The sequence below is a fragment of the Pseudophryne corroboree genome, chromosome 6, assembly GCF_028390025.1.
Source record: "Pseudophryne corroboree isolate aPseCor3 chromosome 6, aPseCor3.hap2, whole genome shotgun sequence".
Classification (NCBI taxonomy): Eukaryota; Metazoa; Chordata; class Amphibia; order Anura; family Myobatrachidae; genus Pseudophryne; species Pseudophryne corroboree.
In genome coordinates this window covers 361,960,440-361,981,898 of record NC_086449.1, presented here as the reverse complement: position 1 = coordinate 361,981,898, position 21,459 = coordinate 361,960,440, and the positions used below count along the sequence as shown (strand labels likewise).

The window sequence follows — 21,459 nt, the reverse complement described above, 5'->3', positions numbered from 1 at the left end:
TGAAACAAAAATTAGGGAACACAAGCAAGCCATCTTTAATATACAGCAGCCAGTAATCTAATTTAAATAAATAAATAAATAAATAAAACATCCACCAACTACTCAACAAAGTAGATGACCTAGAAAACCATTCTTGCACAAATAGCTTGAGCATTGTTGGATTTACCCGAATGCCTGAAAGGTCCAGATGTAAAATGTGAAGGTCCCGAAGTTCCTTCACACAGACGAGTACACACGAGCGTGCATGGAAATGAACTCCATCTGCTTGGGTTAGTTTGTGGTTTCGATCTAGGAGCTGATCTGGGGCTCAGATGATTGGCCGCTCACCGCTGATGCAGCTTCCTACCTAACTCCATTGGTGCTACTGCAGACATGGGACAAGGTCTACGATGGTGGCGCCAAGTGCCAGCTCCATGTGGGACACTGATCACATTGGCTACTGAGGTAGAAGTGCAGTAGAGGTGAGAAAACGCCTGGCAGGGCAGCACTGTGCATGCTCGCTTTGTGACAGAGGTAATAATCATGGGAGACTTTAATCTACTTGATGTAAACTTGGAGGTGTCTTTTACAAGTTCCACTAGAAGTAGGGACATTCTGAATTCTTGCAGGGGTCAACCCTCCAGTAATTGGTGAGGGAGCCCTCTCATAAAGACACAATATTAGACTTAATACTTCCAAATGGTGACAGAATATCTGATGTAAATGTGGGTAAAAACCTGGGATCCTGTGAACATCAAACAATATGGTTCAGAATAAAGACAGACCATCTCTTCCCACACAAAAACAATGGTGTTAGAATTTAGGAAGGCTGATTTTGTAGGGATGGGAAAATGTGTAAGTGAATCTTTGGCGGATTGGAGGAACTTTGAATGAAAGCATGAGAGGTGGGAAAAATGAAAAAGTGAATTACTAAAGGCAACAGACCTTTGTATCAAAAGGGTTAGGAAAAACACAGGAAAATTAAGCCAGTGTGGTATGCGAAAGAAGTACAAAGTATTGTGATAGCAAAAATAATGGCCTTTAGGAAATCTAAGCAGATGCATAATAATGAAGACAAAGAGGTGTATCTTGTTAGACAGAAGGTGGCTAAGAAGGTAATGAGATGTGCAAAGGTACAAGTTGAGGACAAAATGGAACAGTCGATGAGTAAAGCCAGCCCTGGTGGCACTACTGTGTAGAGCAGGCATGTCCAAACTGCGGCCCTCCAGCTGTTTTGAAACTACAAATCCCAGCATGCCCTGACACAGTTTTGCTGTCAGAGAATGCTAAAGCTGTGTCAGGGCATGCTGGGATGTGTAGTTTCTCAACAGTTGGAGGGCCGCAGTTTGGACATGCCTGGTGTGGAGTAATTTGAATAATGGAAACTACTGTGCGGCGTAATATGAATTGGTATTATTTTGTGACCATGCCCTTTTCGATTAAAATTTGCCCCCTTTTGCAACAGAAAATGCTTGCATAAGGCGCTTTCCTTATCTAACCTCCTCCAATACATTCAAAGATATGCTGCAGTCCGCTTGGAACTTATGTTTTTTCTACCTCTCAACACCTAGGGACTGCTTCTCTATTTATTATTTATTTATTAGCAGTTTCTTATATAGCGCAGCATATTCCGTTGCGCTTTACAATCTCTATATTGGTATACCTCAAAAGCTGTCCTCAGAAGGGACATTAATTCTTATGCTTTCTATTCTAGCAAACAACATACTGCACTACTGCAAGAGGCCCAGACTGACCTTACCCTTGCCTATCAAGCTCTGCGCTGTTCCCCTTTCCGTATGGAAAAAGCTAAGTTTGAGGAATGGAGAAATAAACTGGATGACTTGGTGCAGCAGGTCAATGACTTTCATGTTAACACATTTGCATTCTGTATATATCTGATAAAAAAATCTGGTAAGCTTCAGTATAACATCCTCATACTAGCACTGCCATATAAGACCTTGATAATGCCAAGGGATCCTTACAATATACTGGCCAACCTATACTTGACATTCTACTTAACTTTAAGTCTAAACTTTATTCTCATGGACAATTAATTCTGATTCCAAAGCCTCAGTCTGGTAATCTGTTTCTCCTCAATGTTACGTTCTCTGTACTCCGAACGTAAAACACTGAGTGGGTAAATCCCGAGCACAGGAACGTGACGCTGAAATAAGGACAAAGTAGAGCAGTACCCCCCTTACCCTAACTCCATTGTTCCACCCACGTGGTCAATCTACGCCTGCGAGACTATGTGTTCTTGGGCCCATGGCAGCCGCGTTTGAAGGGCGGATTAGGTCTGCCCAACTCCAATGCCCCCCGGTCTTAATATGAGACAAGGCGTAAACTGAGACTGGATGGGAACAAGGGGACCTCTAACTAAACAAACACAGAGCTAGGGGCTACTACTGAACTAAAAACTAAACGTATGTGCAGCACGGCCGCCAATGGAAAAAGGCAACAAAGGTACACTGTCCACACCCTAAACGGCACCGCCGTGTACCGGGGAGGACAGCTGGGGCGGAGACCTCCGCAAAAACACCAGCAACAAATATAACGCAAATACTATGGCCTAGGCCGCGAAACGTGGCAACCGCCGCTACTCACAACACCGGGGGGGAACAACCGCAGGTGAACCGCAGGTGAATGAGAATCCTGAGATCACAGACTCCGGTTTCCCCTGACTGGAGGGCTGGAAGGACTCCAATGACAGGCACCTGGACACAGGACCACTGGAACGAGGTTGACCGGATAACTGAACACCAGACTGGGAATTCTCCAGAGCAGGAACAGCCCACAGGAAGCTATCACCGGCATCTGTGTAGGGCACTGAGGGAGAATATAACAGGAATCTGCACCAATAGCTGCAGAGATCCTAATTTGATAATGTCGTGCAGCTGCCCTGCTGCACGACCACAAGCTGATAGGTGCAATGCTTCTATGGCAACAGGGAACGCGGTCCTCCTGTGGCGTCCACGTTGCCAAGGACCCGGCGGCTCGGAGCGCTCAGCGTCCTGGCATTGCCAGGCGGGGAGCAGAAGGAGGCGCGGCGGACGTGACGTGCCGGGACCGTTGCTTAGCTGCGCCTAACACTCCAATTAATATCATGTCCCAGAACTGACCCCCTAGACCACATATTCTCAAACTCGGTCCTCAGGACCCCACACGGTTCATGTTTTCCAGGTCACCTGTAGAATTTTTAATATGTGACAGTTGGTACACAGTGCACCTACTGGGTGACATGGAAAACGTGAACCATATGGGGTCCTTATGACAGAGATTGAGAACCACTGCCCTAGACGTAACAACCCCCCTTCTCTCCCAATCAATATCATGTCCCAGAACTGCCTCCCCTAAACCTAACAACCCCCCTTCTCCTGTAATTAATATCATGTCCCATAACTGCCCCACTAGACCTAACAACCCCCCTTTCCCTTTTAATTAATATGTCCCAGAACTGACCCCAGACCTAACAACCCACCATCTCCATTAAATAAAATGATATCATGGAACAGACCCCTGTTACTCCAGCCATAGTTCCAGCCATCCACTAATCAGCATTTAGATACTCCCACAAATGGTATTGGTGGATTGCCAGCGCCATCCACCAATCGATAAAGACATACAGCGACACGCTACAGCCAAGAAGTACTGGCTGTGGATAATTTGTCTGCATAGTAACCGGGACCCTGCTTGCCAGCCCGCCCCTGCTGATGGGAGGCAATCTTGTTAGCCAATTTCAAAGTTTGGTTGACCACATCCTTATTTATTAAACATTCTCTATCATTCAATAATTAATTACAAATAATTACACCAGCCAAAAAGACTGTAGTACATAAGTGGCTCTCTCCAAACCCTCCCTTGCTTGCAATGGTTTAATTTGACCTACTTTCAATATTATATTATAACATACAATATTAAGACTTATGGCTCTTCTTGTTATTGAAAAAGGTGTTGACAAAGTCAATAAAAAATGGGATCTATTCCTGAATTATCTAACTGCCACTGCCTCTGTACAAATTATGAAAGTCTTTGGAAATACTTAATGGTCTCTGATACGCAGCATTACTTGATACTCTGGTCCAACCCATACTCTACCCTTATTTAGTTAATTCATAGGATATATCACCATTATCTTTATGAGCATGATCACAATACACCCCATCTGTCTATCCTTTCTTTCCCCAAACTTTCTATTTCCGCACTATTTCCTGTTTTTCTGTTCTATCTTATGAAAACACAAACACTCATTATTGTGAACTTATTATTACAGTATACTGTAACTCAGTTCTGTTTTCTTTTCTCTTTTTTGGACGCTATGCTAAAAGCTATGATCATGTTGTCAATGTCTATAATGCAGATAGATGATAGATAATTATGTATCTCTATGTATGTGCTTGTATATTTACGTGTGTATATTTTAACCACCTTTGTTATATTCATACTATGTTTTGCATGGGTGGTCTTCAGTATGCCGACTGTTGGGATCCCGGCGCACAGTATACCGGCGCCAGAATCCCGACAGCCGGCAAACCGACACTTTTTCTCCCTCGTGGGGGTCCACGACCCCCCTGGAGGGAGAATAAAATAGCGTGGCGCGCGTAGCACGACGCCATGCCCGCAGTATGGTGAGCGCAGCGAGCCCGCAAGGGGCTCATTTGCGCTCGCCACACTGTTGGTATGCCGGCGGTCGGGCTCCCGGCGCCGGTATGCTGGTCGCCGGGAGCCTGGCCACCGGCATACCATACTACACCCGTTTTGCATCATTATTCCAGATAAAAAATGTTCATTTAAAAAAAAAAGATGGCTTGTTGTACGGCGTAATTGCCTTAAAAGGGAGGATAGAACAGATAGTGATTCCACAGAGACATGTTCCTCTGGTACAAGAAATGGTACATTCTCATGCGTGAGACATCTTTTAGGAGGACAAAATTTATGAGTAGGTCTTGTGTAGATTCTGAAAAGAATGGGGGGGGGGGGGCACAGCACTGATAATGGTAATAAAAGTTTTAAGAAATGAATGGGTCTATTCATGAAGCAGTTAAAAGAGTGGAGAAGTGACCCTTCAATTGTATAGTATGCAAATTATAAATGTTACTTCAATACTAATTGGTTGCCATGAGCAACTTCTCCACTGGCTCACTTCTCCACATTTTTCACTGCTTCATGAATAGATCCCTAAATGTACATGTGAATAATTGGTATATAAACAATTTCATAATATATAATCAATATTAGTTTAATCAATATAACATGCTAAGCACAATACACTATATAACTATGTAAAATAGGAGGGACTGGTGATGGACCTAGTTGGATGCTTCAGCTGACTAAATATTAGAAGCTGTCCCGCTGCACAGTCATTTGTAATTGAGGAACTTTGTTATTGAATAAGGTCTCATGCCAAATGAGTGTGTAAAGCAAGAATTTAATTTGTTACCGGTTCCAGTAGATTTCCCAGCAGTGAGTGAAACCTGTATTACCAGATTTTCCGAGTCCTCAGTGGTACTTTAGCAAAACGAACTTTCACAATGATGGTGTTTCTCCACAGGATCTGCTTACTGACTGTATAAACTGTTCCATAAATAAGCTGGTCTTGGGGGAGAAGGTAATCAGTAAGTCCAGGCTTAAACACCAGTCTCACACAAGGCATATAACGCATTTAGTTGCGGAAAACCTACTTCCTCATGGGTTTTATGGGGACTCTGTCTACTGCTTTAATATGTATTCAGTGACTGAGAAAAGGGTAGCAACTGTGTTCAGCAGTCAATATGGTGTGCAGGCATAACATCAACAATAATACTCATGAAAGGAGGCAATCTTATCTTACTAACTCTGGGTATACACGATCAGATAAAATGCCTGTCAAACCGATAGACATTTTCAGTCTGACACCTATCTGATATCATGTGCATAAACTGTGAGATTTCATAGTGCATGGCTACATGATATCTGGGTTCTTCCCCTGGGCAGAGACATTTCCCCGTTCCTGCCCTGTGAAGGAAAAGAGGAAATGCCGGTTGGCTGGCTGTTGTGGTGCATACACTGCCCGTTTTAGTGGACAATTCGGCATGTCCGACTGATCAGTTTTTTTCAGATCGGTTGTGCGCATACACAGTACAATTATTTGGGCAATCCACTGATAACAGGCGGCCCACGCAGATAATTGTATAATGTTTGTCCAGCATAAGTGTAGCATATAGTCATATTTTTTAAATGAAAACAAAAATTTAAATTTCAAAATACCTTAGAATACTTGTATAGGAATAGCTTGATGCCAGCCATGTCATCCGCTATGGAAGTAGGGAGACCAAAAACGCGTTTTAGCGGTGACCTCTGGATCCTCTGCATGCCATCTTCCTGAGTCTTTGAACTTGCACTGGGAGGAGTAACCGGGACTCTTACTTATGCGCTTGTCTGATTGGGCTCAGACTAAATAACATCTGGTGTTTTCTAGTTCTATTCCCATGGACTAGGCAAATAGTCACTTTACCACAGAAGACCAATCATGGTTCCCCATTTTGCTATGCTGATTCAGTCCTGTTGTTATAAAATCCTAAATTCTACATTCTGTATGTGTGTGAAACCAAATTTGAACCACTTTATTACATTTAGGACAAAGTCACACATCTGTATGATGACCATGGTAACTCCATCAGAGCATATTAGAATAGCATTAGTATTGAGTGCTGATCATGTGAAATACAAATAGCACACGGTGGCTGATTCCAAGTCACACGATACTGCAAATGCTTTATTGTTTGCTGCCGTAAGTGTGTGTCTGACTGTGCATGGACTGAGACGCCCATCATCAGACACTGTAATACCACTTGGTAGGGCTTTAGAAGCTACCATCAGTCACACCATGGAAACTTGCTCCAGCCTTATGGTAGGTGCAGGTTTTCCATCTGAGTATGGCCACCTATGTGATTCAAAAAGTGTCTGAGTATGCAACCACTTCAGTGACTCTCCCAAAAGACTGGCCGTATTCATGCGCCAGAATAGCCACGTCCTAGGTCACCGCCCAGGAACAACCAGCACATTTACAATACATTTCTGATACCGTACATGTCAATAGCAACTACACCTCTGCATGTGCACACCATGAGACGCATGCGCCACGCGAGTCTTTAGGGATCCACACACACACACACACACACACACACACACACACACACACACACACACACACACGCCAATAAACTCCCAAACACGTAAACGTCGTCATTGTGCATGTCTCAGAATCAGGCCCATCCCCAGCTATCTCCAATAGAAGATATGTAGGGAAATAGGGGAGGGGGATATGTTCTGCACCAGCTACTAATTCTAAATAATTGCTATTTGAAGAAAAAAGAGCGAGAACCCCGATAAATGTCCGTCAGTTTGATTAGGTACTAATTACTGGACGTTCGGGGGTGCTACCAGAGACAAGTTGAGTTATACAAAGGAAAAAAAAAAAGAGGAAATGTCTCTTTGCTGGCGCACAGATGAAAATTAAAAATTAACTTTTAATAGATTCGTTAAAATTGTCTAACCACGAAATAAAGAAAGTGCAATAAACTTGTGTGATATAATTATCATATATGGTGAATGAAAATAAATTATTAAAATCAAGGTTCGCTACCTGTGTCGTGTCTTTATTGATCCAAATTTAATGTATCCTAAGCAGGCGGTACTGTATTCGTACACTTCAAAACTAATTATATAACTATCAGTATACAATTAATAAATATTATAAAGTATTCGGCATCCTAATATTGGGCTAATTATAATTAATAAGCCAATAACTGATATAATGAAGTGTATGAATACAGTACCGCCTGCTTAGGATACATTAAATTTAGATAAATAAAGACACGACACAGGTAGCGAACCTTGATTTTAATAATTTATTTTCATTCACCATATATGATAATTATATCACACAAATTTATTGCACTTTCTTTATTTCGTGGTTAGACAATTTTAACGAATCTATTAAAAGCTAATTTTTAATTTTCATCTGTGCGCCAGCAAAGAGACATTCTTTCCTCTTTTTTTTCTCCTTTGTATCTCCAATAGAAGGAAATTGCATGATTACAAGGGACCAAACTTGCTTTCCTTTTAAGCTCTGCATCTTCAACATATATGTAACTCAATAGACTAGATATGAGAAGTCTGTCATGTATCCCCAATCACGTAACTTTGTAACATAAGGTATGATGCAAATACAGTATACATAAATTCTTCAAAGTAGAGCAGTACCCCTAGGACCCTAACTCCGTTGTTCCACCCACGTGGTCAGTCTACGCCTGCGAGACTATGTGTTCTTGGGCCCATGGCAGCCGCGTTTGAAGGGCGGATTAGGTCTGCCCAACTCCAATGCCCCCCGGTCTTAATATGAGACAAGGCGTAAACTGAGACTGGATGGGAACAAAGGGACCTCTAACTAAACAAACACAGAGCTAGGGGCTACTACTGAACTAAAAACTAAACGTATGTGCAGCACGGCTGCCAATGGAAAAAGGCAACAAAGGTACACTGTCCACACCCTACACGGCACCGCCGTGTACCGGGGAGGACAGCTGGGGCGGAGACCTCCGCAAAAACACCAGCAACAAATATAACGCAAATACTATGGCCTAGGCCGCGAAACGTGGCAACCGCCGCTACTCACAACACCGGGGGGGAACAACCGCAGGTGAACCACAGGTGAACGAGAATCCTGAGATCACAGACTCCGGTTTCCCCTGACTGTAGGGCTGGAAGGACTCCAATGACAGGCACCTGGACACAGGACCACTGGAACGAGGTTGACCGGATAACTGAACACCAGACTGGGAATTCTCCAGAGCAGGAACAGCCCACAGGAAGCTATCACCGGCATCTGTGTAGGGCACTGAGGGAGAATATAACAGGAATCTGCACCAATAGCTGCAGAGATCCTAATATGATAATGTCGTGCAGCTGCCCTGCTGCACGACCTCAAGCTGATAGGTGCAATGCTTCTATGGCAACAGGGAACGCGGTCCTCCTGTGGCGTCCCCGTTGCCAAGGACCCGGCGGCTCGGAGCGCTCAGCGTCCTGGCATTGCCAGGCGGGGAGCAGAAGGAGGCGCGGCGGACGTGACGCGCCGGGACCGTTGCTTAGCTGCGCCTAACACTCCAATTAATATCATGTCCCAGAACTGACCCCCTAGACCACATATTCTCAAACTCGGTCCTCAGGACCCCACACGGTTCATGTTTTCCAGGTCACCTGTAGAATTTTTAATATGTGACAGTTGGTACACAGTGCACCTACTGGGTGACATGGAAAACGTGAACCATATGGGGTCCTTATGACAGAGATTGAGAACCACTGCCCTAGACGTAACAACCCCCCTTCTCTCCCAATCGATATCATGTCCCAGAACTGCCTCCCCTAAACCTAACAACCCCCCTTCTCCTGTAATTAATATCATGTCCCATAACTGCCCCACTAGACCTAACAACCCCCCTTTCCCTTTTAATTAATATGTCCCAGAACTGACTTCAGACCTAACAACCCACCATCTCCATTAAATAAAATGATATCATGGAACATTATATCTGTTACTGTTACTCCAGCCATAGTTCCAGCCATCCACTAATCAGCATTTAGATACTCCCACAAATGGTATTGGTGGATTGCCAGCGCCATCCACCAATCGATAAAGACATACAGCGACACGCTACAGCCAAGAAGTACTGGCTGTGGATGATTTGTCTGCTTAGTAACCGGGACCCTGCTTGCCAGCCCGCCCCTGCTGATGGGAGGCAATCTTGTTAGCCAATTTCAAAGTTTGGTTGACCACATCCTTATTTATTAAACATTCTCTTTCATTTAATAATTAATTACAAATAATTACACCAGCCAAAAAGACTGTAGTACATTAGTGGCTCTCTCCAAACCCTCCCTTGCTTGCAATGGTTTAATTTGACCTACTTTCAATATTATATTATAACATACAATATTAAGACGTATGGCTCTTCTTGTTATTGAAAAAGGTGTTGACAAAGTCAATAAAAAATGGGATCTATTCCTGAATTATCTAACCGCCACTGCCTCTGTACAAATTATGAAAGTCTTTGGAAATACTTAATGGTCTCTGATACGCAGCATTACTTGATACTCTGGTCCAACCCATACTCTACCCTTATTTAGTTAATTCATAGGATATATCACCATTATCTTTATGAGCATGATCACAATACACCCCATCTGTCTATCCTTTCTTTCCCCAAACTTTCTATTTCCGCACTATTTCCTGTTTTTCTGTTCTATCTTATGAAAACACAAACACTCATTATTGTGAACTTATTATTACAGTATACTGTAACTCAGTTCTGTTTTCTTTTCTCTTTTTTGGACGCTATGCTAAAAGCTATAATCATGTTGTCAATGTCTATAATGCAGATAGATGATAGATGATTATGTATCTCTATGTATGTGCTTGTATATTTACGTGTGTATATTTTAACCACCTTTGTTATATTCATACTATGTTTTGCATGGGTGGTCTTCAGTATGCCGACTGTTGGGATCCCGGCGCACAGTATACCGACGCCAGAATCCCGACAGCCGGCATACCGACACTTTTTCTCCCTCGTGGGGGTCCACGACCCCCCTGGAGGGAGAATAAAATAGCGTGGCGCGCGTAGCACGACGCCATGCCCGCAGTATGGTGAGCGCAGCGAGCCCGCAAGGGGCTCATTTGCGCTCGCCACACTGTTGGTATGCCGGCGGTCGGGCTCCCGGCGCCGGTATGCTGGTCGCTGGGAGCCTGGCCACCGGCATACCATACTACACCCGTTTTGCATCATTATTCCAAATAAAAAATGTTCATTTAAAAAAAAAAGATGGCTTGTTGTACGGAGTAATTGCTTTACAAGGGAGGATAGAACAGATAGTGATTCCACAGAGACATGTTCCTCTGGTACAAGAAATGGTACATTATCATGCGTGAGACATCTTTTAGGAGGACAAAATTTATGAGTAGGTCTTGTGTAGATTCTGAAAAGAATGGGGGGGGGGGGGCACAGCACTGATAATGGTAATAAAAGTTTTAAGAAATGAATGGGTCTATTCATGAAGCAGTTAAAAGAGTGGAGAAGTGACCCTTCAATTGTATAGTATGCAAATTATAAATGTTACTTCAATACTAATTGGTTGCCATGGGCAACTTCTCCACTGGCTCACTTCTCCACATTTTTCACTGCTTCATGAATAGACCCCTAAATGTACATGTGAATAATTGGTATATAAACAATTTCATAATATATAATCAATATTAGTTTAATCAATATAACATGCTAAGCACAATACACTATATAACTATGTAAAATAGGAGGGACTGGTGATGGACCTAGTTGGATGCTTCAGCTGACTAAATATTAGAAGCTGTCCCGCTGCACAGTCATTTGTAATTGAGGAACTTTGTTATTGAATAAGGTCTCATGCCAAATGAGTGTGTAAAGCAAGAATTTAATTTGTTACCGGTTCCAGTAGATTTCCCAGCAGTGAGTGAAACCTGTATTACCAGATTTTCCGAGTCCTCAGTGGTACTTTAGCAAAACGAACTTTCACAATGATGGTGTTTCTCCACAGGATCTGCTTACTGACTGTATAAACTGTTCCATAAATAAGCTGGTCTTGGGGGAGAAGGTAATCACTAAGTCCAGGCTTAAACACCAGTCTCACACAAGGCATATAACGCATTTAGTTGCGGAAAACCTACTTCCTCATGGGTTTTATGGGGACTCTGTCTACTGCTTTAATATGTATTCAGTGACTGAGAAAAGGGTAGCAACTGTGTTCAGCAGTCAATATGGTGTGCAGGCATAACATCAATAATACTCATGAAAGGAGGCAATCTTATCTTACTAACTCTGGGTATACACGATCAGATAAAATGCCTGTCAAACCGATAGACATTTTCAGTCTGACACCTATCTGATATCATGTGCATAAACTGTGAGATTTCATAGTGCATGGCTACATGATATCTGGGTTCTTCCCCTGGGCAGAGACATTTCCCCGTTCCTACCCTGTGAAGGAAAAGAGGAAATGCCGGTTGGCTGGCTGTTGTGGTGCATACACTGCCCGTTTTAGTGGACAATTCGGCATGTCCGACTGATCAGTTTTTTTCAGATCGGTTGTGCGCATACACACAGTACAATTATTTGGGCAATCCACTGATAACAGGCGGCCCACGCAGATAATTGTATAATGTTTGTCCAGCATAAGTGTAGCATATAGTCATATTTTTTAAATGAAAACAAAAATGTAAATTTTAAAATACCTTAGAATACTTGTATAGGAATAGCTTGATGCCAGCCATGTCATCCGCTATGGAAGTAGGGAGACCAAAAACGCGTTTTAGCGGTGACCTCTGGATCCTCTGCATGCCATCTTCCTGAGTCTTTGAACTTGCACTGGGAGGAGTAACCGGGACTCTTACTTATGCGCTTGTCTGATTGGGCTCAGACTAAATAACATCTGGTGTTTTCTAGTTCTATTCCCATGGACTAGGCAAATAGTCACTTTACCACAGAAGACCAATCATGGTTCCCCATTTTACTATGCTGATTCAGTCCTGTTGTTATAAAATCCTAAATTCTACATTCTGTATGGGTGTGAAACCAAATTTGAACCACTTTATTACATTTAGGACAAAGTCACACATCTGTATGATGACCATGGTAACTCCATCAGAGCATATTAGAATAGCATTAGTATTGAGTGCTGATCATGTGAAATACAAATAGCACACGGTGGCTGATTCCAAGTCACACGATACTGCAAATGCTTTATTGTTTGCTGCCGTAAGTGTGTGTCTGACTGTGCATGGACTGAGACGCCCATCATCAGACACTGTAATACCACTTGGTAGGGCTTTAGAAGCTACCATCAGTCACACCATGGAAACTTGCTCCAGCCTTATGGTAGGTGCAGGTTTTCCATCTGAGTATGGCCACCTATGTGATTCAAAAAGTGTCTGAGTATGCAACCACTTCAGTGACTCTCCCAAAAGACTGGCCATATTCATGCGCCAGAATAGCCACGTCCTAGGTCACCGCCCAGGAACAACCAGCACATTTACAATACATTTTTGATACCGTACATGTCAATAGCAACTACACCTCTGCATGTGCACACCATGAGACGCATGCGCCACGCGAGTCTTTAGGGATCTACACACACACACACACACACACACACACACACACACACACACACACACACACACACACACAAGCCAATAGACTCCAAAACACGTAAACGTCGTCATTGTGCATGTCTCAGAATCAGGCCCATCCCCAGCTATCTCCAATAGAAGATATGTAGGGAAATAGGGGAGGGGGATATGTTCTGCACCAGCTACTAATTCTAAATAATTGCTATTTGAAGAAAAAAGAGAGAGAACCCCGATAAATGTCCGTCAGTTTGATTAGGTACTAATTACTGGACGTTCGGGGGTGCTGCCAGAGACAAGTTGAGTTATACAAAGAAAAAAAAAAAGAGGAAATGTCTCTTTGCTGGCGCACAGATGAAAATTAAAAATTAATTTTTTTAATAGATTCGTTAAAATTGTCTAACCACGAAATAAAGAAAGTGCAATAAACTTGTGTGATATAATTATCATATATGGTGAATGAAAATAAATTATTAAAATCAAGGTTCGCTACCTGTGTCGTGTCTTTATTGATCCAAATTTAATGTATCCTAAGCAGGCGGTACTGTATTCGTACACTTCAAAACTAATGGTATAACTATCAGTATACAATTAATAAATATTATAAAGTATTCGGCATCCTAATATTGGGCTAATTATAATTAATAAGCCAATAACTGATATAATGAAGTGTACGAATACAGTACCGCCTGCTTAGGATACATTAAATTTAGATAAATAAAGACACGACACAGGTAGCGAACCTTGATTTTAATAATTTATTTTCATTCACCATATATGATAATTATATCACACAAATTTATTGCACTTTCTTTATTTCGTGGTTAGACAATTTTAACGAATCTATTAAAAGTTAATTTTTAATTTTCATCTGTGCGCCAGCAAAGAGACATTCTTTTCTCTTTTTTTTTCTCCTTTGTATCTCCAATAGAAGGAAATTGCATGATTACAAGGGACCAAACTTGCTTTCCTTTTAAGCTCTGCATCTTCAACATATATGTAACTCAATAGACTAGATATGAGAAGTCTGTCATGTATCCCCAATCACGTAACTTTGTAACATAAGGTATGATGCAAATACAGTATACATAAATTCTTCAAAGTAGAGCAGTACCCCTAGGACCCTAACTCCGTTGTTCCACCCACGTGGTCAGTCTACGCATGCGAGACTATGTGTTCTTGGGCCCATGGCAGCCGCGTTTGAAGGGCGGATTAGGTCTGCCCAACTCCAATGCCCCCCGGTCTTAATATGAGACAAGGCATAAACTGAGACTGGATGGGAACAAAGGGACCTCTAACTAAACAAACACAGAGCTAGGGGCTACTACTGAACTAAAAACTAAACGTATGTGCAGCACGGCTGCCAATGGAAAAAGGCAACAAAGGTACACTGTCCACACCCTACACGGCACCGCCGTGTACCGGGGAGGACAGCTGGGGCGGAGACCTCCGCAAAAACACCAGCAACAAATATAACGCAAATACTATGGCCTAGGCCGCGAAACGTGGCAACCGCCGCTACTCACAACACCGGGGGGGAACAACCGCAGGTGAACCACAGGTGAACGAGAATCCTGAGATCACAGACTCCGGTTTCTCCTGACTGTAGGGCTGGAAGGACTCCAATGAGAGGCACCTGGACACAGGACCACTGGAACGAGGTTGACCGGATAACTGAACACCAGACTGGGAATTCTCCAGAGCAGGAACAGCCCACAGGAAGCTATCACCGGCATCTGTGTAGGGCACTGAGGGAGAATATAACAGGAATCTGCACCAATAGCTGCAGAGATCCTAATATGATAATGTCGTGCAGCTGCCCTGCTGCACGACCTCAAGCTGATAGGTGCAATGCTTCTATGGCAACAGGGAACGTGGTCCTCCTGTGGCGTCCCCGTTGCCAAGGACCCGGCGGCTCGGAGCGCTCAGCGTCCTGGCATTGCCAGGCGGGGAGCAGAAGGAGGCGCGGCGGACGTGACGCGCCGGGACCGTTGCTTAGCTGCGCCTAACACTCCAATTAATATCATGTCCCAGAACTGACCCCCTAGACCACATATTCTCAAACTCGGTCCTCAGGACCCCACACGGTTCATGTTTTCCAGGTCACCTGTAGAATTTTTAATATGTGACAGTTGGTACACAGTGCACCTACTGGGTGACATGGAAAACGTGAACCATATGGGGTCCTTATGACAGAGATTGAGAACCACTGCCCTAGACGTAACAACCCCCCTTCTCTCCCAATCAATTTCATGTCCCAGAACTGCCTCCCCTAAACCTAACAACCCCCCTTCTCCTGTAATTAATATCATGTCCCATAACTGCCCCACTAGACCTAACAACCCCCCTTTCCCTTTTAATTAATATGTCCCAGAACTGACTTCAGACCTAACAACCCACCATCTCCATTAAATAAAATGATATCATGGAACAGACCCCTGTTACTCCAGCCATAGTTCCAGCCATCCACTAATCAGCATTTAGATACTCCCACAAATGGTATTGGTGGATTGCCAGCGCCATCCACCAATCGATAAAGACATACAGCGACACGCTACAGCCAAGAAGTACTGGCTGTGGATGATTTGTCTGCTTAGTAACCGGGACCCTGCTTGCCAGCCCGCCCCTGCTGATGGGAGGCAATCTTGTTAGCCAATTTCAAAGTTTGGTTGACCACATCCTTATTTATTAAACATTCTCTTTCATTTAATAATTAATTACAAATAATTACACCAGCCAAAAAGACTGTAGTACATTAGTGGCTCTCTCCAAACCCTCCCTTGCTTGCAATGGTTTAATTTGACCTACTTTCAATATTATATTATAACATACAATATTAAGACGTATGGCTCTTCTTGTTATTGAAAAAGGTGTTGACAAAGTCAATAAAAAATGGGATCTATTCCTGAATTATCTAACCGCCACTGCCTCTGTACAAATTATGAAAGTCTTTGGAAATACTTAATGGTCTCTGATACGCAGCATTACTTGATACTCTGGTCCAACCCATACTCTACCCTTATTTAGTTAATTCATAGGATATATCACCATTATCTTTATGAGCATGATCACAATACACCCCATCTGTCTATCCTTTCTTTCCCCAAACTTTCTATTTCCGCACTATTTCCTGTTTTTCTGTTCTATCTTATGAAAACACAAACACTCATTATTGTGAACTTATTATTACAGTATACTGTAACTCAGTTCTGTTTTCTTTTCTCTTTTTTGGACGCTATGCTAAAAGCTATAATCATGTTGTCAATGTCTATAATGCAGATAGATGATAGATGATTATGTATCTCTATGTATGTGCTTGTATATTTACGTGTGTATATTTTAACCACCTTTGTTATATTCATACTATGTTTTGCATGGGTGGTCTTCAGTATGCCGACTGTTGGGATCCCGGCGCACAGTATACCGGCGCCAGAATCCCGACAGCCGGCATACCGACACTTTTTCTCCCTCGTGGGGGTCCACGACCCCCCTGGAGGGAGAATAAAATAGCGTGGCGCGCGTAGCACGACGCCATGCCCGCAGTATGGTGAGCGCAGCGAGCCCGCAAGGGGCTCATTTGCGCTCGCCACACTGTTGGTATGCCGGCGGTCGGGCTCCCGGCGCCGGTATGCTGGTCGCTGGGAGCCTGGCCACCGGCATACCATACTACACCCGTTTTGCATCATTATTCCAAATAAAAAATGTTCATTAAAAAAAAAAAGATGGCTTGTTGTACGGAGTAATTGCTTTACAAGGGAGGATAGAACAGATAGTGATTCCACAGAGACATGTTCCTCTGGTACAAGAAATGGTACATTCTCATGCGTGAGACATCTTTTAGGAGGACAAAATTTATGAGTAGGTCTTGTGTAGATTCTGAAAAGAATGGGGGGGGGGCACAGCACTGATAATGGTAATAAAAGTTTTAAGAAATGAATGGGTCTATTCATGAAGCAGTTAAAAGAGTGGAGAAGTGACCCTTCAATTGTATAGTATGCAAATTATAAATGTTACTTCAATACTAATTGGTTGCCATGGGCAACTTCTCCACTGGCTCACTTCTCCACATTTTTCACTGCTTCATGAATAGACCCCTAAATGTACATGTGAATAATTGGTATATAAACAATTTCATAATATATAATCAATATTAGTTTAATCAATATAACATGCTAAGCACAATACACTATATAACTATGTAAAATAGGAGGGACTGGTGATGGACCTAGTTGGATGCTTCAGCTGACTAAATATTAGAAGCTGTCCCGCTGCACAGTCATTTGTAATTGAGGAACTTTGTTATTGAATAAGGTCTCATGCCAAATGAGTGTGTAAAGCAAGAATTTAATTTGTTACCGGTTCCAGTAGATTTCCCAGCAGTGAGTGAAACCTGTATTACCAGATTTTCCGAGTCCTCAGTGGTACTTTAGCAAAACGAACTTTCACAATGATGGTGTTTCTCCACAGGATCTGCTTACTGACTGTATAAACTGTTCCATAAATAAGCTGGTCTTGGGGGAGAAGGTAATCACTAAGTCCAGGCTTAAACACCAGTCTCACACAAGGCATATAACGCATTTAGTTGCGGAAAACCTACTTCCTCATGGGTTTTATGGGGACTCTGTCTACTGCTTTAATATGTATTCAGTGACTGAGAAAAGGGTAGCAACTGTGTTCAGCAGTCAATATGGTGTGCAGGCATAACATCAATAATACTCATGAAAGGAGGCAATCTTATCTTACTAACTCTGGGTATACACGATCAGATAAAATGCCTGTCAAACCGATAGACATTTTCAGTCTGACACCTATCTGATATCATGTGCATAAACTGTGAGATTTCATAGGCATGGCTACATGATATCTGGGTTCTTCCCCTGGGCAGAGACATTTCCCCGTTCCTACCCTGTGAAGGAAAAGAGGAAATGCCGGTTGGCTGGCTGTTGTGGTGCATACACTGCCCGTTTTAGTGGACAATTCGGCATGTCCGACTGATCAGTTTTTTTTCAGATCGGTTGTGCGCATACACAGTACAATTATTTGGGCAATCCACTGATAACAGGCGGCCCACGCAGATAATTGTATAATGTTTGTCCAGCATAAGTGTAGCATATAGTCATATTTTTTAAATGAAAACAAAAATTTAAATTTCAAAATACCTTAGAATACTTGTATAGAAATAGCTTGATGCCAGCCATGTCATCCGCTATGGAAGTAGGGAGACCAAAAGCACGTTTTAGCGGTGACCTCTGGATCCTCTGCATGCCATCTTCCTGAGTCTTTGAACTTGCACTGGGAGGAGTAACCGGGACTCTTACTTATGCGCTTGTCTGATTGGGCTCAGACTAAATAACATCTGGTGTTTTCTAGTTCTATTCCCATGGACTAGGCAAATAGTCACTTTACCACAGAAGACCAATCATGGTTCCCCATTTTGCTATGCTGATTCAGTCCTGTTGTTATAAAATCCTAAATTCTACATTCTGTATGTGTGTGAAACCAAATTTGAACCACTTTATTACATTTAGGACAAAGTCACACATCTGTATGATGACCATGGTAACTCCATCAGAGCATATTAGAATAGCATTAGTATTGAGTGCTGATCATGTGAAATACAAATAGCACACGGTGGCTGATTCCAAGTCACACGATACTGCAAATGCTTTATTGTTTGCTGCCGTAAGTGTGTGTCTGACTGTGCATGGACTGAGACGCCCATCATCAGACACTGTAATACCACTTGGTAGGGCTTTAGAAGCTACCATCAGTCACACCATGGAAACTTGCTCCAGCCTTATGGTAGGTGCAGGTTTTCCATCTGAGTATGGCCACCTATGTGATTCAAAAAGTGTCTGAGTATGCAACCACTTCAGTGACTCTCCCAAAAGACTGGCCGTATTCATGCGCCAGAATAGCCACGTCCTAGGTCACCGCCCAGGAACAACCAGCACATTTACAATACATTTCTGATACCGTACATGTCAATAGCAACTACACCTCTGCATGTGCACACCATGAGACGCATGCGCCACGTGAGTCTTTAGGGATCTTCACACACACACACACACACACACACACACACACACACACACACACGCCAATAAACTCCCAAACACGTAAACGTCGTCATTGTGCATGTCTCAGAATCAGGCCCATCCCCAGCTATCTCCAATAGAAGATATGTAGGGAAATAGGGGAGGGGGATATGTTCTGCACCAGCTACTAATTCTAAATAATTGCTATTTGAAGAAAAAAGAGAGAGAACCCCGATAAATGTCCGTCAGTTTGATTAGGTACTAATTACTGGACGTTCGGGGGTGCTACCAGAGACAAGTTGAGTTATACAAAGGAAAAAAAAAAAGAGGAAATGTCTCTTTGCTGGCGCACAGATGAAAATTAAAAATTAACTTTTAATAGATTCGTTAAAATTGTCTAACCACGAAATAAAGAAAGTGCAATAAACTTGTGTGATATAATTATCATATATGGTGAATGAAAATAAATTATTAAAATCAAGGTTCGCTACCTGTGTCGTGTCTTTATTGATCCAAATTTAATGTATCCTAAGCAGGCGGTACTGTATTTGTACACTTCAAAACTAATGATATAACTATCAGTATACAATTAATAAATATTATAAAGTATTCGGCATCCTAATATTGGGCTAATTATAATTAATAAGCCAATAACTGATATAATGAAGTGTACGAATACAGTACCGCCTGCTTAGGATACATTAAATTTGGATCAATAAAGACACGACACAGGTAGCGAACCTTGATTTTAATAATTTATTTTCATTCACCATATATGATAATTATATCACACAAGTTTATTGCACTTTCTTTATTTCGTGGTTAGACAATTTTAACGAATCTATTAAAAGTTAATTTTTAATTTTCATCTGTGCGCCAGCAAAGAGACATTCTTTCCTCTTTTTTTTCTCCTTTGTATCTCCAATAGAAGGAAATTGCATGATTACAAGGGACCAAACTTGCTTTCCTTTTAAGCTCTGCATCTTCAACATATATGTAACTCAATAGACTAGGGGGTAAATTTACTAAGATTCGTATTTTCCAGTTTCAGGTCAAAGTTCAATCACGAATGACATCGACAGTGTAAAATTGCAACTTTTTGAATTGATTACGACTAATTTACTAAGCTGTCGTATTCGGGTTTTTCTTTTGTTCCGATGTCGATGTCATTCGTGGTTTTCTGCTGTAGAATGCGGCCGCTTTTGTTGTTTCGCGGCCGTGTTTGTGGGTTTTTTTACGACTGCGTCACATGTCTGTTACGGCAGTGATTTTGATATTGCGGCCGCGTTTTTAGTCCTAAGTTTCGTTTTTGTCACGCGTCCGTGATTGGTTGTATTCGTGAAGGAGGAGTGTCTGTGCATATTACTATAAAACCGCCCCAAACACACCGCACCTCGTGGGTTTAGCTAGTGGAGAGGAGAGAGGAAGGTGTATTTGGAGTTGGTGAGTTTGGTGGAGTTTTTGGAGGATTTGGAGAGGAGTTTTGTGATTGTTGAGTGCTGTACTGTGTGTGTAAGTAGTCTTGTCATATTTGTAGTATTGTTTTTTCACAGTTTGTCAACTTTTTTGTCCTTGTTATTTATTTTTAGTCTTTTGTCATTGTTTGTGAGTGAGTGAGTGAGCGTGTGTGTTGGCTGTGTGGTGTGTAGTAGTAGTAGTAGTGGAGGAGTGTGTTTTGTGTTTTTATTTTTCAGTGTTTTTTGTCGTTTGTCCTCATGTCAGACTCAGAGGTCAGTGTGGTGGCGGAGGTTAGTGAGGTGGAGGCTGGTAGTGAGGTGGAGGCTGTTAGTGAGGTGGAGGCTGTTAGTGAGGTGGAGGCTGTTAGTGAGGTGGATGGGGTTAGTGAGAGGGAGGAGGTTAGTGAGGAGGAGGAGGAGGAGGGGGTGCCTGTTGCTGCATTCTCCAGTGATAGTGATGGTGTTGTGGCTCCGCAGCCACGCACCACTACCAAGACTGGCAGGAATATTAAGTTCAGCTATGCTGAAAACATGGCGTTGGTGCGTGAGCTGATGAAGCACCATCGCCAATTGTTTGGTCAGGATGCTGGCAAGGTGTCCTCCCGCAGGAAGTCTGTCCTGTGGGGGCAAGTAATAGTTGCCGTCAATAGTGAGGGTGTGGTGAGGCGGACTGAGGACACGTGTCGCAAGAGGTTCTATGACATAAAGCGGCGTGTCAAGGCCAAGATGGCCAAAGAGGCAAAATCAGCCCGCAAAACCGGAGGTGGCCCCCCTTTCCGGGCAACCTATCGGG

At 42.7% G+C, this 21,459-nt stretch overlaps 1 protein-coding gene across 5 annotated transcripts in view; it reads left to right on the top strand.

Moving 5' to 3' along the window:
- Positions 1 to 21,459, top strand: part of ADM2 (adrenomedullin 2) — a 234,756-nt gene that overhangs the window by 149,526 nt on the left and 63,771 nt on the right. The window contains exon 2 of one of the 5 annotated variants that reach the window (XM_063926663.1): positions 1,694 to 1,832. The exons of 2 other annotated variants lie outside the window; for them this stretch is intronic. Coding sequence is in view for 1 of the 3 variants with exons in the window: in XM_063926661.1 (XP_063782731.1) it covers positions 1,776 to 1,890 (115 nt within the window). In the remaining 2 variants the exon portion in view is untranslated. Of the gene's footprint in view, positions 1 to 1,693; positions 1,891 to 21,459 lie in introns of those variants that run through there. 2 more of the 5 variants (XM_063926661.1, XM_063926664.1) reach the window with 2 other exon arrangements.